Source organism: Pelobates fuscus, chromosome 7, assembly GCF_036172605.1.
Source record: "Pelobates fuscus isolate aPelFus1 chromosome 7, aPelFus1.pri, whole genome shotgun sequence".
Taxonomy (NCBI): domain Eukaryota; kingdom Metazoa; phylum Chordata; class Amphibia; order Anura; family Pelobatidae; genus Pelobates; species Pelobates fuscus.
Window position 1 is genome coordinate 184,485,585 of NC_086323.1, and position 15,854 is coordinate 184,501,438.

At 43.1% G+C, this 15,854-nt stretch overlaps 1 protein-coding gene across 6 annotated transcripts in view; it reads right to left on the reverse strand.

Annotated features, from left to right (window-relative positions):
• IQSEC1 (IQ motif and Sec7 domain ArfGEF 1) overlaps positions 1 to 15,854 on the reverse strand; it is a 421,691-nt gene that overhangs the window by 76,473 nt on the left and 329,364 nt on the right. For all 6 annotated transcript variants that reach the window (XM_063426958.1, XM_063426960.1, XM_063426956.1 and 3 more), the window contains one exon: positions 9,376 to 9,475. In XM_063426958.1, the coding sequence (XP_063283028.1) occupies positions 9,376 to 9,475 (100 nt within the window). The remainder of the gene's footprint in view (positions 1 to 9,375; positions 9,476 to 15,854) is intronic.

Here is a 15,854-nt window from a genome sequence, read left to right on the forward strand (position 1 = left end):
GTTCGGTGGTTGTGGTGTCTGCTGCAGTGCTTGGAGTCCTCAGGAAGCGCTATGAGCATCCATCAATGGAGGTACCCAGTCGGGGTGCCCATCGATCCGTTACAGATACGCTAATAACATACTGGCCTAGATACGCCTTCACAAGAATGGCCACCCACTCATACAGAGAGCAACCAACTTCCACCCTAACCAACTCCTGAGTCCCAGAACTCCCCCTACAGCACGATCTGGAAGTAGCTCCCACGACAACAAAAGTTAACACACTGACAGTTATCGTTAAGATCAACCCACCTCACAGAGAGCCGAGACGGTGCACGGCACGACCTACATTAGCGACACTGACTTGCTACTGTGTATGCAATATGCGCAATGGTTTAAACATACCTGTGTTCAAAAAATTAACATGTTTGTTTGTTCACTTAAGTACATTGATAATGGTTGTATGTCTATTGCTGAACCGGATGGACACGCCCGAATAGCTGTTACCTTTATGTTATATCACAGGTTGTACCCCACGCGCCCCTACCCACTTCTAGACATTCCCCACTTCTAGACATTATCCACAATATGTGAAAAAAAAACAACAACAAAAAACTCTGCAGCTACATTGTTCACCCCCCTAACACTCCCCCAGGCACGACCTTCGTGCCAAGACCTGTATGAGGTCACCTGTACAGGCTTCACCCTCCCCACAAGGTACACCAGCCTCTTCCCTTCACCTCGAGCTCCACCTGACCTCACCAAAACCTCCTTCCCCCCTCCCACCAGCCACACTCCGCTTGTTTACTAGAGCAGACAAACACCACTAGGTGCAACACACCACATACGGACAGAAGCCCCCCAATTCCAGCCATGAAACTCTATTCCCAGAATGCCAGGGGCCTGAATATCAACCACAAATGATGCATAATTTTGGAAGATGCTAGATGCGCCCAGGCAGATATTGTATGCATACAAGAAACCCACTTCGTCACCAACAGTGTTCCCCAATTCGGTCTCAAAGACTACCCTACCCAGTTCCATGCAACACACTCTTCCAAATCCAGAGGCGTCTCTATCCTGCTGCACAACTCTCTCTCTGAACTACTATGAACTCTCTCTCTGAACTACTATGCATCAGAACATTCTACCCCTCAATCAGATCCCCTCCCCTTCACAAAGGCGTGGTTGGAGACCTCAACATAACCCTGACAGGCACCCAATGGAAAGAGATATTTCAAGCTCATAAGCCAATGACACTGTGTGCGACCCACATCGAACTATCCAGGAAAATCCTATACAGGTGGTACATGGTCGCCACGTGCTTAAAACAATGCTTCCCTTCTACCTCGGACAATTGTTGGAAGTGTCAGGGAGATAAAGGAGACATGAGCCACACCTGGTGGTCATGCCCGCACCTTAGCACATACTAGTACCTACTTTACCATATCCTCTTAGCAGCCCTCACGGTAATCAGTAAACAATGGAAAGTACCACACTCCCCCACGATAGCACAATGCATATCCACATTTGAACTTAATAAACAATACGAGTCCATGGCTCGGAGCTCCCACCCTCGTGCCCAACATTGGCACTCAGCTTGGGAACAATGGGAGAGCCACAAACCGAATAAGAAAGCCTCCACACAATCCTAAGGCATGAGCACACTGCTAACACACTCCGCCGCCGGAGACAACGCAGCAACCACTCCCCTGCGCTCTAGCTGACAAGAAACCCCCCCGCCCCCAATCAACCCTCACCACGCTACCCCACTCCTCACAAGGGTGACATGAAAACACTACAGACGCAATTCAAGGCAGGAAAACTAACTCTGCCTTCAGCGGATTTCTTATCACCACGTGCCTAAATCCAAGCAGGATCACACATCCACTAGACCTCCCACTCCTGCAACCCCATAACACAGCAAACACGAGCAGGGGGTACCGGATACGCAACTTATTCCTGCAAGTCAAAGAGCATGCAGGAGAATGACACCCACGACTCGCCACATCCCCCCAGCCCTATCCCTCCCCATCTGCCCCCCCCCCCCCCCAATCCAATCCGCCCCTCCTTCTCCCACATAGAACTGCCCACAGGGAAACACCAAGAAAACCTCTGCAATTTGCATGAACGTGCAGCTCACAATTACCAAAAAAAGAAGGTGGCCTGACTTCTTCTTCCTCCTACCCCTCCTCCCTTTCCCCCCCATGAACAACCTAACAACTATAATTGTTGTAATATCTACTGCATAAAGCAGCATGTCATGTCCTGGAGTGTAACCTACGTATATGTCGAAAGCCTTAATAATCCAATAATTGTGACAAAGTGCACACGCTGTATGAGCAGACTACGTATGGTATGATTGCTACATATAAAGTGATGGTTGTAACCCCCATACCCCCTTCTGCTTTCTGTAACCCCACCTGTTTATGTTAACTCGATTCCCTACGCCCTCTAACAACAATATAAAAATTGGCAAATTCAAAAATACAGTTTAACAAACACAAAGTACAAACTTTAAGTTTTGTTTTGGTTCTGAACTTGGACAACTGCCTCTGTCTTTAAGTGCTGCAGCAATTAAATAAAGTTAATGTAAGCAAAGCTCCATGGTGAGATGGTATGCACAAAGAAGTACTTAGGGATCTTAGTGTAGAAATGTCCACACCACTGTTTTAATCTTTCAGGATTCTTTTCATTCAGCATTTGTACCAGTGGATTGGAGAGTAGTAGATGTGGTTAAAAAGCTCAATCAGGAATTTGGGACGTTATTTGAAGGACTGTTAAGGATATTCAAGAATTCATTTTGAACGATAAATATAAATTGTAGGGGGGGCGGTGCCTAACAGCGGAGGAGAACGGTCGCACGCTCGATGAGCTCCAGGCCGCGATAAGGGAAAAACCCCTCCATCCACATCCTTAACCGGGTAAAACTTATCTCTGAGGGACCCCATCAGACAAAAGAGCATAATGGGGCGGAAAACGAAAAAACTTAGACCTGAAAGGCCCATGCCGGGCATGGATATCGGCGAGCTCTGGCGGCAGGCCCGCAGCACCTCAGGCCCCAATATGGCGTCTCTACATGGCGGGTGCTCTGATTTTTTCGAGGAGACATCGGACGAAGGTGAGGAGGTAATCCCTTCGGGTCACCCACAGCCACAGCCGGCCAAAACACAGCATCCACCACCGGCCAAGGCCGCCACGCCTGTAAGCATGGAGGCCATCAGAGAGCTAATGGCAGAACACCACACAAAGATTTCGGCGGATGTCGCCTCGATTAGGGACGCACTGCAGGGCTTGACAGGCCGCATTGGGACCGTGGAAGCCTCCATGACCACTCACATCACCCAACGCTGCAGCAAGAAGTTCAGGAACTGAAAACGCTAGCAGGACAGACTGAGCTAAGGTTTGCGGCACTTGAAGACAAACACCGCATGAGGCACCTTAAGAGCAGGGGCATCAGCGACGAAATACCTGATACCGAACTCCCCCACCTCACCAGGCGACTCCTTACAGCTCTGCTGACTCCGAAAGCGGCTAAAGCTGTAATAATAGACGGAGTATTCCGTATACCAAAGCCTACTAAAGCTCCAGCCACTGCCACACGGGACGTAATATTACAGTTCCAAGCATACAGGGACAGAACAGCAGTACTAGCATCTACCAGGGATCAGCCATCCTACCTCTTCGAGGACATGTCTCTCACATTTTACCCTGATTTATCAGGAGCGACGCTGGCGTGGAGGCGATCCCTACAACGATTGACAGCCCTTCTGCGACAGCACAGCATCAGGTACCGCTGGGGCCCAGCACATACCCTACTGATCACCAAAGGCGACACCGCACTTACGATACGCAGCATGCAGGAGGCATCGGCGACGCTACGAGAGCTACAGCTTCCAGCGGACTCTCTGGCACTACCGACACCAGCGGACAGACACAAGAATCCACCGACTTGGTGCACAGCAGGCGCAGCGGAATTTATCCCCAGGAAGCAGGCAGGAATCCCTAAAGCCAAGACCACCACTTGAAAGGACTGGGACTTTATACCACACTACCGGTTAATATGCACCTCTGTTCGATTAATCTGTACCTCTGTTTGACTAATAGGTACCTCTGTTTGATTAATAGGTACCTCTGTTCGATTAATACGTACCTCTGTTCGATTAATAGGTACCTCTGTTCGATTAATAGGTACCTCTGTTCGATTAATAGGTACCTCTGTTCGATTAATATGTACCTCTGTTCGATTAATAGGTACCCGTAATTGATATGTGCCAATGACCAATCAATATGTGCCATTAATTACTGTGTGCCTATAATTAATATGTTCTTTACGTATATTTTGGCATGATCCCCAAGTTAAACTGTAAGGTTTTCCGCTCAATTGCTATCCTCTCCGAGCCAGTTAGCAACTCCTGTAACCGTTAAGACACCCGACTCAGGGGGAAAAGCTGCCCCGTTGCCCATGATGACCTTATCCAATATACCTTGGGACTGCAATACCCTACACTACAGTTGATGTTATTCTTTTATTTTACTTTTCTGTTGCAAGCCAGGCTGGCTGCCTGTATCACTTCACCCACTCCCCTACTTGACGATAACCTCCCCCCCCGACGGGGCTCTATTGTAAGCTAGACGGTACCAACATAACACAAGAGTTACTTACGAAAAACGAGGGGCCTCCATACTTCGAGACTGACGCTAGTTTAGCACTTATAATACACACTCATAGTACATGCACCCTCCCCCCATGCCAGCACTTAGGCGAACTTACTCCAACGCTCACACGCACAACTAACAGGCTGGGGGAGACACCCTAAGTGGCTAATACTCACGAGGACCATAGCAGAGACCACACACCCACATAGGGTTAATGTGACGACCTTAACTACTGCTTCATCATGTATAAATATAACATGTGCACTGTCTACTAATGCTACCATATGTTATGATTGTTGACATTTAAGCGGATGAGAGCTGTTGTGGCATTATCTGCTACCGTGTTTACTATATGCACCAAAAATAAAGAATGAAAAAAAATATATATATATATAAATTGTAGAAATTAACACTGTTTTATGAAAGACAGGTAATGCCTTAATAATCTAACAGTTCTTTGAAGAAGTTAGTAGAAATATTATTATGGTGTTCCAGTGGATGTGATCAACTTGTACTTTGCTAAGGCATTTAAAGGACCACTATAGGCACCCAGACCACTTCAGCGTAATGAAGTGGTCTGGGTGCCTGGTCCAGCTAGGGTTAACCCTTTTTTTTATAAGTTTCAGAGAAACTGCTATGTTTACACTGAGGGTTAATCCAGCCTCTAGTGGCTGTCTCATTGACAGCCGCTAGAGGCGCTTGCGTGCGTCTCACTGTGTTTTCCTATGAACTGGCTGAATGCGCGCACGGCTCCTGCCGCGCATGCGCATTCAGCCGATGACGTCGCTAGGAAGGAGGAGAGGAGGAGGAAAGCTCCCCGCCCGGCGCTGGAGAAAGGTGAGATTTTAACCCCTTCCTCTCTCCAGAGCCTGGCGGGAGGCACTATAGTGCCAGGAAAATTAGTATGTTTTCCTGGCACTATAGTGGTCCTTTAATACAATTGCACAAAAACAAATTTTACTATTAAAGCTGAAATCAATTGGTTCAAATGACATCTTCTTGGATAGAACTTTAGTTTAAAGATAGAGTGCAGAGAGAAGTTATGTAAGAAGTAAAGGTAAATTTTTCAAACTGGACAAAAGTGATAAGCGGAGTGCTGCCAAATTATGTCATCGGTCCACTTCTCTTTGATATGACCATAAATGATCTTGAATTGGGCATTAGAAGTCACGTGTCAGAGTCCCTTGAACATAGATAATAGCAGCATTTTTATAAGGGGTGTTTAAACCCTTAGCATTAACATTCTGATCATTAGAGCAGAGTTACAACTTAGATGCCTAACTTTTTTTTTTTTTTTTTTTAATTTTATTTTTTCGTGTGCAAGATTTCACAAACGAGCCGTGGTGCCACAATAGCAGTCACGTGCACAGTTTCAACATACCTTTCACATATGGCACATATAAGGTCTGCACAATTTTTGTATAACTCTCTTCTTTGCCCTGCTGTGGCCACCCCCTAAACTAACCTTACAGCTGATAGTCTTGCTTGCTACTTTACTGACAAGATTGAACAGCTAAGGAAAGAATTCTCATCACCTTGCCCCTAACCTTTTCAACCTCCCCTGGATCATGCCTCTCCAACCCTTCCAACCTTCTCCCAGGCTACTGAACAAGAGGTGGCTGCACTTAGCCTTTCCTCTCGCCCCACCACTTGCCCGCTTGATCCTGTCCCATCTCACCTTATTAGATCTCTCTCTTCTTGTCTTGTGCCCTCCTTAACACACATCTTCAACTGCTCTCTTTCTTCTGGCACTGTTCCTGCTGTCCTGAAACATGCTACTGTAGTACCCATCTTAAAAAAAAAAAACATGTCTCGACCCATCCTCCCCCTCTAACTATCGTCCTATATCCCTGCTCCCTTTTTCCTCAAAGCTTCTTGAAAGACTAGTCTTCACCCGTCTGGCCTGCTTCATCAACTCCTACTCTCTCCTTGACTCTCTTCAGTCCGGCTTCCACCCCCTCTACTCTACTGAGACTTCCCTTATCAAAGTCACTAATGACCTTATCACAGCTAAATCCAAAGGTCACTACTCCATATTAATTCTTCTTGACCTCTCCGCTGCTTTTGACACTGTTGATCTCCTCCAAAATCTTCAATCACTCGGTCTCTGTGACTCTGTCCTCTCATGGTTTTCCTCCTATCTCTCCCAAAGCTCATTCAGCGCCTCCTTTTCTAATGATACCTGCACCGTTCGTCCTGTCTCAGTTGGAGTCCCTCAAGGCTCTGTCCTTGGTCACCTTCTATTTTCTCTTTACACTGCCTCTCTTGGCAAGCTTATTACCTCTTTTGGATTCAAATACCACCTGTACGCTGATGACACCCAGATATACCTCTCCTCCACAGACCTCTCCCCTGATGTCCTGCAACGTGTCACCTCTTGCCTTTCTTCTATCTCTAATTGGATGTCCTCCCGCTTTCTGAAACTGAATCTTTCCAAAACAGAACTTCTTGTCTTTCCTCCTCCTAATATTAATCCTCCTCTCTCGCTCTCCCTTCAGATTGGTGGTACCCATATCAGCCCATCCTTACAAGCACGTTGTCTTGGTGTTACTTTTGACTCTGGCTTCACCTTTGAGCCTCACATCCGGTCTGTTGTCAAATCATGCCAATTCCACCTCAAAAACATTGCCCGCATCCGCCCCTTTCTTACACAAGATGCTACTAAAGAGCTTGTCCATGCTCTAGTAATCTCTCGCATGGACTATTGTAACTCTCTCCTAATTGGTCTTCCCAATAGCCGTATTGCCCCACTACAGTCTGTAATGAATGCTGCCGCCAGACTGATTTTCCTCTCAAGTCGGTCCTCCCACACCTCACCCCTCTGTCAGTCCTTACATTGGCTTCCTATAGGAGTCAATTCAAAGTGCTAACCCATACCTATAAAGCACTGAATAATCTTAGCCCCTCTTATATCTCCTCACAGATCCATAGGTATGCCCCTTCTCTGTCTCTCCACTCTGCCCGTGACCTTCTTCTGTCCGCTGTTCGTACCCGTACGGCCAACTCGCGCTTGCAGGACTTTTCGCAGGCGGCTCCCGTCCTATGGAATAGCCTGACTACCGCCATCAGACTCTCCTCTAGTCTTCAATCATTTAAGAAGTGCCTTAAAACTCATTTATTTAGGAAAGCCTATGGCCTCCCAGACTAACCTCTACCTCACATACCTCTTGGCCTCTCCTAAACGGCAGCACTCTAATCTCTCCTCCCGCTCTGCTCCACTGCTACCTAATCTGACTTCTATTCCCTGTCCTAATGTGTTTTATACCCCACCTCCTATAGACTGTAAGCTGCTTTGAGCAGGGCCCTCTTCAACCTTTCGTTTCTGTGAGTTCTTGTAATTGTCCTATTTATAGTCAAATTCCCCCTCTAATAATATTGTAAAGCGCTACGGAATCTGTTGGAGCTATATAAATCGGAATAATAATAATAATAATAATAATAATAATAATAATAAATGGTCTGCTTTGTCCTACCACCACGTCTCCTATACCTAGTAGCATAGTTGTGGGCCCGGGCCAAGCCTGCTACAAGATAAATATAGTACTGTTCACAACAACTCTAACAGAAGATCAGTCTGGGGTTCCGCGCAGTTTTGTCTTGGGGTCAGATATAGCAATAATGCCAATTGTATTTTCCAAACTAATCTACCACACTATCCTTTAAGAATTAACTGGTTGAACTGCTGTGATCATGAAACTTGAAGATTATTATATTTTTGGGGGAATGTTTTCTTACAAGCATTTCACACTACCAACCAAGTCATGGTTGATCGTGAGTGACAATAAATTTAAGATGTATTACTAGCTCTTCTCTATTTCTAAGGGCATTAATGATACTGTATTAATAGCATTGGAAAAAATAATAATAATATATATACGCAGAACATCAAGGGTTGGATGCCCAGCAAATACCATCAGCTGTTGACCATTTAACATCAATAACACTGTACGGATTTACTTTGCATTTGTGAAGTAAGAAGAATAAATCTGTTTCATAAGAAAATAAAGGAATTAATTTTTATTCTGTGACACAAAATATGATACCAGGCAATATACAGTGATTTATCTGCCATGCTAACTTGGATGTTTTCATTTAAATCCAATATTAACTGCAGCGTAGAAGTATGAAATGTTTTCATGGTTATGAAATGTTTTGTTGACATTGTGAAGACACAAAATATGTTGTGCATTACACAAAAAGAAACACTCACAAATTTAATTTTTTGTTCTGTTTTTTAACTATTTATTTGTTACAACCCCAAAGAAGATATGCATCTATTTTGTTCCTGTCTGCTTTCTTGGTAATATATGAAAACCTGCCAGCCTCTGCAAGCCCCTCTTTTCCTGTCACAGACTGAAAGTCAATATGCCAGTCAGAAGTTTCTTATTGAGGAGCGCAAACTATCACAGCTTTCCAATGCTTATCAATGAGCTGTACAACAAGAATTAAAGGCAGCCCTGCTCTGGCCAAAAACATTGGTCGCATCTGGAAGCAGAAGAAAACTAGGGAAGCGTTTTTAGCCCAAGTTATAAAAGTGCTGATAGACTCCAGACATAAAGAAATTCAGCCAGTTGAAGTGCTTTATGTATTTGGAGTGTTCCTTTAAAAATATTTAGTGATATGTATTTGTGCATTGTTATGTTTCTGTTATTACTTATACAACTATACAATAAAAATGTGAATAAATAAAACAAATGAAAAAAAAAAAAAAAACATTAAATTTTCTTAGGAACTTACATTGATTTTCAAACATGAGGACCTGCATGCCATAGAGGGAAAATGACTGTCGGAAACTATAAGTTACAGAATTCTTTTTCTTCTGGAAGATTTTTGTAACCTTAAAAAAAACAGAAAAAAAGACAATAACACTTTGTTAACAATTCATTCTGATTCTAATTCAAATGAGAGGAAAAAAAATCAAGAAACAAAGTTCTGAAAATGCTTAAAGGGACAGTATTAAAGTCTGTTTCAAATTGTATATTTATTTTATGCTAACCAAAATTCTTCTTTCCTTAGAATATTTAATTTTATATTTCACCATTGGTTAAGGGAGAGTTCAGCCTTTCTCTCCGCATGCATACTAACTAGGTTACCTTGTGTATTGTAGTTACCAATGTAGATGATGGAAGAATGTAGCAAAAGTATATCTCCTTTAGAACATTGGAATAGGTATAAGACATGATGTGTTTAGTACCTCGGTCTATATGACAGGGAGACAGGAGGCATTCTATGATATTTATTATTAGGAATCTTATTATTACCAGTTAGTTTTACTCGCCTCACTCCCTAGATCTTACATGGGTTTAGCTTCTGAGAGTGCAGCGTTCTAACTTTCAAACATAATTTGACTGTAAGCAGTATATTTCTAATTCCGTGTCTGTGAGTTTGCTCTGCTTGTATTTTGAATCATAGATGGTGATAGTGGCAATTTATACATGCAGATGTTCTTCAACATTACTGAGGCCCTGGGAACTCTTCTGTTTAATGGCCACCCCACACAAAATGGAGTTTGTGGAAGATTTAGCAAAACCACAGAATTCTAAACAAAGGATCTTGTGCAACAGTTAGGAGATGCAGTCACAAGTGACATATTCCCAGTTTTATAGACACATTCAAACACAAGTCATAGTTTTACAGACATAATCTCAGAAATTCTTGCACACCCATTAAATCAGGCCTGTCCAACCTGCGCCCTCCCCCCCCCAGATGTTGCTGAACTACAACTCCCATGATTCTTTCAATGAAACAGACAGCCTGGAAATCATGGGGGTTGTAGTTCAGCTACATCTGGGGGGGCCGCAGGTTGGACAGCCCTGCATTAAATCTTACAGGCACAATCAGACACTTATTTACAGTTTTAAAGAATCCTATAGAAACTTTAAGAAACAGACACAGATACAAAAAATACATGCTTTCACAAAATTGCCACATTATAACTGGCAGACTCCAAAAGAGCAACATGTATTTATGCTTTGGAGATAATGCAACCAGGAACGGAGTGCTAAAATTAGTCTTGTGCAGTTGCAACACACAGGAGCCCACTTTAAAACCTTCATTGATTCTTAATAAAGTAAAGTTATTAGGAAACATGTAGACTGTGAGAGTCTGACGATTGTCTCTGTTTGTACCTCGCACTGTGTAAGATGCTGGAGCATTCAGATTCTATTTTAAAACTCACCAATGGATAAATAAAGCTGAAAAGTCTTAAGTAGCTAAAATACACCAATCAAAAAACAGATAATTAATTGCCATGGTTATAAAAAAATAAAAAACAAAACATTTTTTTCCACAGTTTTGGCAATGATGCAAAGTGCATATATTATGCAAATTGCATATATTATGCAAATGATATATATCATATCACTTTATCATTGCCAGTTTTGGTAATGATAAAGTGCAAAAAAAAGGTTGTCCAGCTTACGAAAAGTAATTCAAAATAAATTAATTTATGTGTCTTTAGAGAGTACATAATATGTGCAGGATTTCAGTTTATTTTAGAAGTTGCAGGTCACAAAACACAATGACTAAAATAAAATTTCAATGTGAAATAATTTTGGAAGTTGGTATGTTTGTCTTATAAGTTTAATAGCCACAACAGAATTTCCACACAAAAGTATATATGTATATAAAGTAGACATCACATGATATTTACCAAAGGTTATTTTAACACTTTATATGTAGCAATTTCACCGCCAATCTCTGCTAAATATTGTAGTGAAATAGTTTTTTTTCTGTTTTTTGCCATACACAAATTTAAAAAGTTTTTTTTTTTTTTTTAATGTGTATTTCATAAAGCTGGTGTGTACTAATCCTGTACAAATCCCCATATTGTGTTCAGCTACATCTGATGAGTACAACAATACCCCCATTGTATGCCTTTGCCACTATTCTGCCATATAAGAGACCATGCTATTTCAGTTTCTATAGTTAGAATTTTCATAGATGGATTTGTGGGCACAGTATACGCTGTGAGCCTGACACACGCTGGCAGACAGGGAACTGCAATTAGATTACACAGGAAAAAAAAAGCAGACTGATGTTCTAGCCCTAAAAAGGGCTTTTTGGGGTGCTGTCCTTACAGCACAGATCAGATGAGTCCTTCAGGACTGTAGTGGACACTGAATACACTAGCCTAGCTATCAATTTCCCTATTAAATAAGCAGCAGCACACTGTATCTCCTCTCACTAAGAATGCAGCTTCAGAATGAATCTAAAATGGATGCTGTCCAGGAGGTGGGAGGGTCTAGGAGGGAGGGTCTGCTGCTGATTGGCTGGAATGTGTCTGCTGACTGTGAGGTACAGGGTCAAAGTTTCCTCAATGATGACGAATAGGGGGCGGACCGAACATCGCATAGCTATGTTCGCCAGGAACTATTCGCCAGTGAACCGTTCGGGACATCACTAATGGTCACCTAGCTTAGAATCTCCCCTACTCAGTTTGTTAATTGACAGAACCTCCTTTGTGTATCCATTGTGCTTAGGTTTATTTTCTCCTATAAGGAATACGTTTACAACCATCAATACCACATCAATACCCCAAAATAACTATACCAGTTATTGCTATTATTGTTCTACACATTGTTTGCAAAAACATAAATAAATATTTGTTAATACATATATTAATTAAATTTTTCAAAACTTTTAGATTATTATTCATTTTTATTTTCATTTTATTTCACTTTTATTTGTATTTATTATTTTTACACAAAACGATAAAGGAAGTGGAATATTTGGTTTACTACTGGTTCAGATATTTTTGTTAAAAATGTTAAATAAAAAAAAATAAAAAAATACTGTTGGGGAAAAATTCCAATAAAATTGAGCTAACTAGCCAACGAGAAACTCACCCCAAAGCCCCAAGAGCCACAACGAAAGGCCCCTCAACAGCTGACACAGCATGACACTCCCAGGCGGATTGCAACCCCAAAGCAGCAGCCAGCGGCACAGAGAAAGGCCCCACCATGGCGGCGAGCAAAGCACCATCCGTCGCACCGGCTGCGGGTACAGCTTGGGCCCCACGCATCATCCCAGCACAAGCAGAAGACAAAGCAAAACCGGATCCATAAGAGACATACCTCTGCACAGCACAGAAGACTCCCACTAATCCCAGCGACTACCACCAAAAGGTCTGACAGAGCCCACTTGCCAAGACAGGAGACGGGAGGCCTGGGCTACCCTTCAAATAGGTCTGGACAGCGTCTGATAGCCATGGGCATAGGCTGAGTGAAATAAGCACCAGGGGACACTAGCTAAGTTAAAGCTATAACCTGCTGTTCCCTCTCCCACACACAGCACTGATATACAATGGTAGCATGTGTTTTAATGTTTTAGTATTTTGTTTCATGTCTATATTCCTATGCCCACTAATCCACCGGATCCCACTACTATGTGGTACCAAGTCATTAATAGACCTGGTGGTCTCCTCTCTCAAATAATGACCAGCACCTGTAGTCCCTTAGCATGCGTTGTCCTATCAACTACCTGAATATTCCTGCTGCCCCTCTAGGACCAGTCACTTATTGATGCATGACATACATAACCTTGCATCCTTCCACGGCCCTAGACACATTCTATACGCCTGTTCTATAAGCCTGATTTCAAAGCCTGATTTCAAAGCCTGATTTAACAGCCTGATTTAAAAGTCTGATTTAACAGCCTGATTTAAAAGCCTGATTTAAAAGCATTTAAAAGCCTGATTTAACAGTCTGATTTACAAGCCTGATCTAAAAGCCTGATCTAAAAGCCTGATTTAAAAGCCTGATTTAACAGCCTGATTTAACAGCCTGATTTAAAAACCTGATTTAACAGCCTGATTTACAAGCCTGATTTAACAGCCTGATTTAAAAGCCTGATTCATAAGCTTGATTTACATGCCTGTTTTCTTAGCCTGTTTTCTAAGCCTGATTTATATGCCTATTTTCTAAGCCTGTATTATACGCCTGTTTTACATGCATATCTCGTCTTAAATATACATAAAAGTGCACTGTCTATGCAAGCCACATTACAACCTATGTATGACCGCGTAAACTCTGACAGAATGCTGTTGTGACACTTGCCGGTATACATGTACCTTGTCTTAACTATGCACAATAAAATAAAGATTTGAAAAAAAAAAAAAATTGAGCTAACTGTGACCACACTGACAATTCTAATACTTGCACAAAGCTCTTGCATATCAAGTCCCTCCCCGATTTGGAACACTATCATGACACTGTTGAGGGGACTGACGACCGGTGCGCTGGTATCACAAACAAGTGTGGTTCTCTGTTCAGAGAGCTACATAAATTTCCCCCACCATAGGACCGATGTTACCTTTAACACACAACAAGAACCTAGAGCCTTGCAATTTCTAGGGCACGAACTGTATATTCGCATTAGCCAAATACTGCATGCAGGAACTATGCAGCATGGATGGACTGGTGGATTCAACAGTAATATTACAGGGATCTAACAGCCATGGAAATATATTAATATCTAGAAATTCAACACTTTTACCAAGGCATTCTTTAATAGGGAGAAAGTCCACAGGGATCCAGTCTGGTTTTGGAGACGTTGGAATGGAGAGGGTTATCTAAAAGCCTATATCGACTTCTCTTGCAGGACAAGAGGGGGATCCCACTTTATATCAGCAAGAATGGGAGAGAATATTATAAACCACTTTCTCATCTAATCAATGGGATAAAGTTCTTATTATGCACCAGAGCTCTGTGAGCTTGCGGTATCAGGAATTCAGCTACAAGTTTTACTCTCACAGCAAACTGACACCACAATGTGAATGTAGTGATTAACAAGTATATAATATACTTATCTATTGAATTAAAAGGGATCACGTCCCAGGAAATGATAATATAATTCATACGATCTTATATTTCATTATTTGCTGTACCCTCTTTTTTAACTCATGAATATCATTATCAAAGCAGGGAGCTCAATATATGGTAATAACATCATCTCTCTTTAAGCAGATTTACATCATTTTTCCCTCTATCAATTATTTCCTATCATGCATTTCTTCTGGTGACCACTAGATGGAGACATTGTTTCATTCATTCCACGGTGGAATGCACCGCCATATTGGCTTTTATGGTACAAGGCTACAGTCAATGGAACGTGGAAGTACTAAGTGGAAAGCACTTCCGGTTCTGGTCACCAACAGGTGACTGAATTTTGGCCGGGACGAGGGAAAATTATCTTGGATCACCTACATATGAATAGGGGCTGCAATTGAAACAATCAGGATCACAGATGAAAGATAACGCCCACAGAACCACCAATGGACGTAGGGATTAGCCCTATTTAAAGGGACTTCTTGGTTGGGTTTGTTAGGCTGCTTTGTTTCGATATTCGATCAGGGCTGACGATCGGAGAAATGTGGAGGCAAGCGTGCGGCGCCATCAGGCCCAACATGGCGACTGCTCAGACTTTTCCGACGAGCTCTCTGGGGACGCAGACAAAGAATACTTACCTACTCCTGCCCCAACACAGATAGCCAAACATAGAAGGACTGGCACAGACTCCGAGCCAGTAACTACAGCGGTCTTAAAAACACTATTGGCGAACCTGCAAAAAAACATCCTTGCGGATGTCACAGCGCTACGAGGCGAATTACAAGGCATGACAGGCCGCATTGGCATGCTGGAAGGATCCTCTCACGCCAACGCTCCAGCAGGCCGTGCATGATCTACAGCTGCAGATCCAGCAGTACAAACGTCGCTTCGCGGCTCAGGAGGACTCACGGCAGAGTCTCAACCTAAAGGTCAGAGGGGTCCTAGAAACAGTGCCGGAGGCTGAGCTGCCACATGTCATGGCGCACATGTTGTCAGCCATATTACCACCCAGGCAAGCCACAGCATTACTCCTGAAGACCTCTTTCGAGTTCCCAAACCTATGAGAGCACCAGCCATGGCCACAAGGGACGTCATAATCACTTTCCGCAACAGAAATGACAAGGCAGCGGTCCTCACTGCACGGTAAAACACTGCTCCGCTTCGAGAATATGGAGCTGACCTTCTATGCGGACCTCTCCAGTGGAACCCTAGCTCGGCGCAGATCACTTCGCCCACTCACATCCATGCTTCAACGTCACAAGATAAGTTACCGATGGCGGTTCTCCCGAACGCTAACTGTACAACAGGGGACGACTCACACCAAATCCAAGACGCTGCAGCCCTGTTGCGAACTCTGGGCCTACCACCAGTCACTCTCCCAGGGGGAGC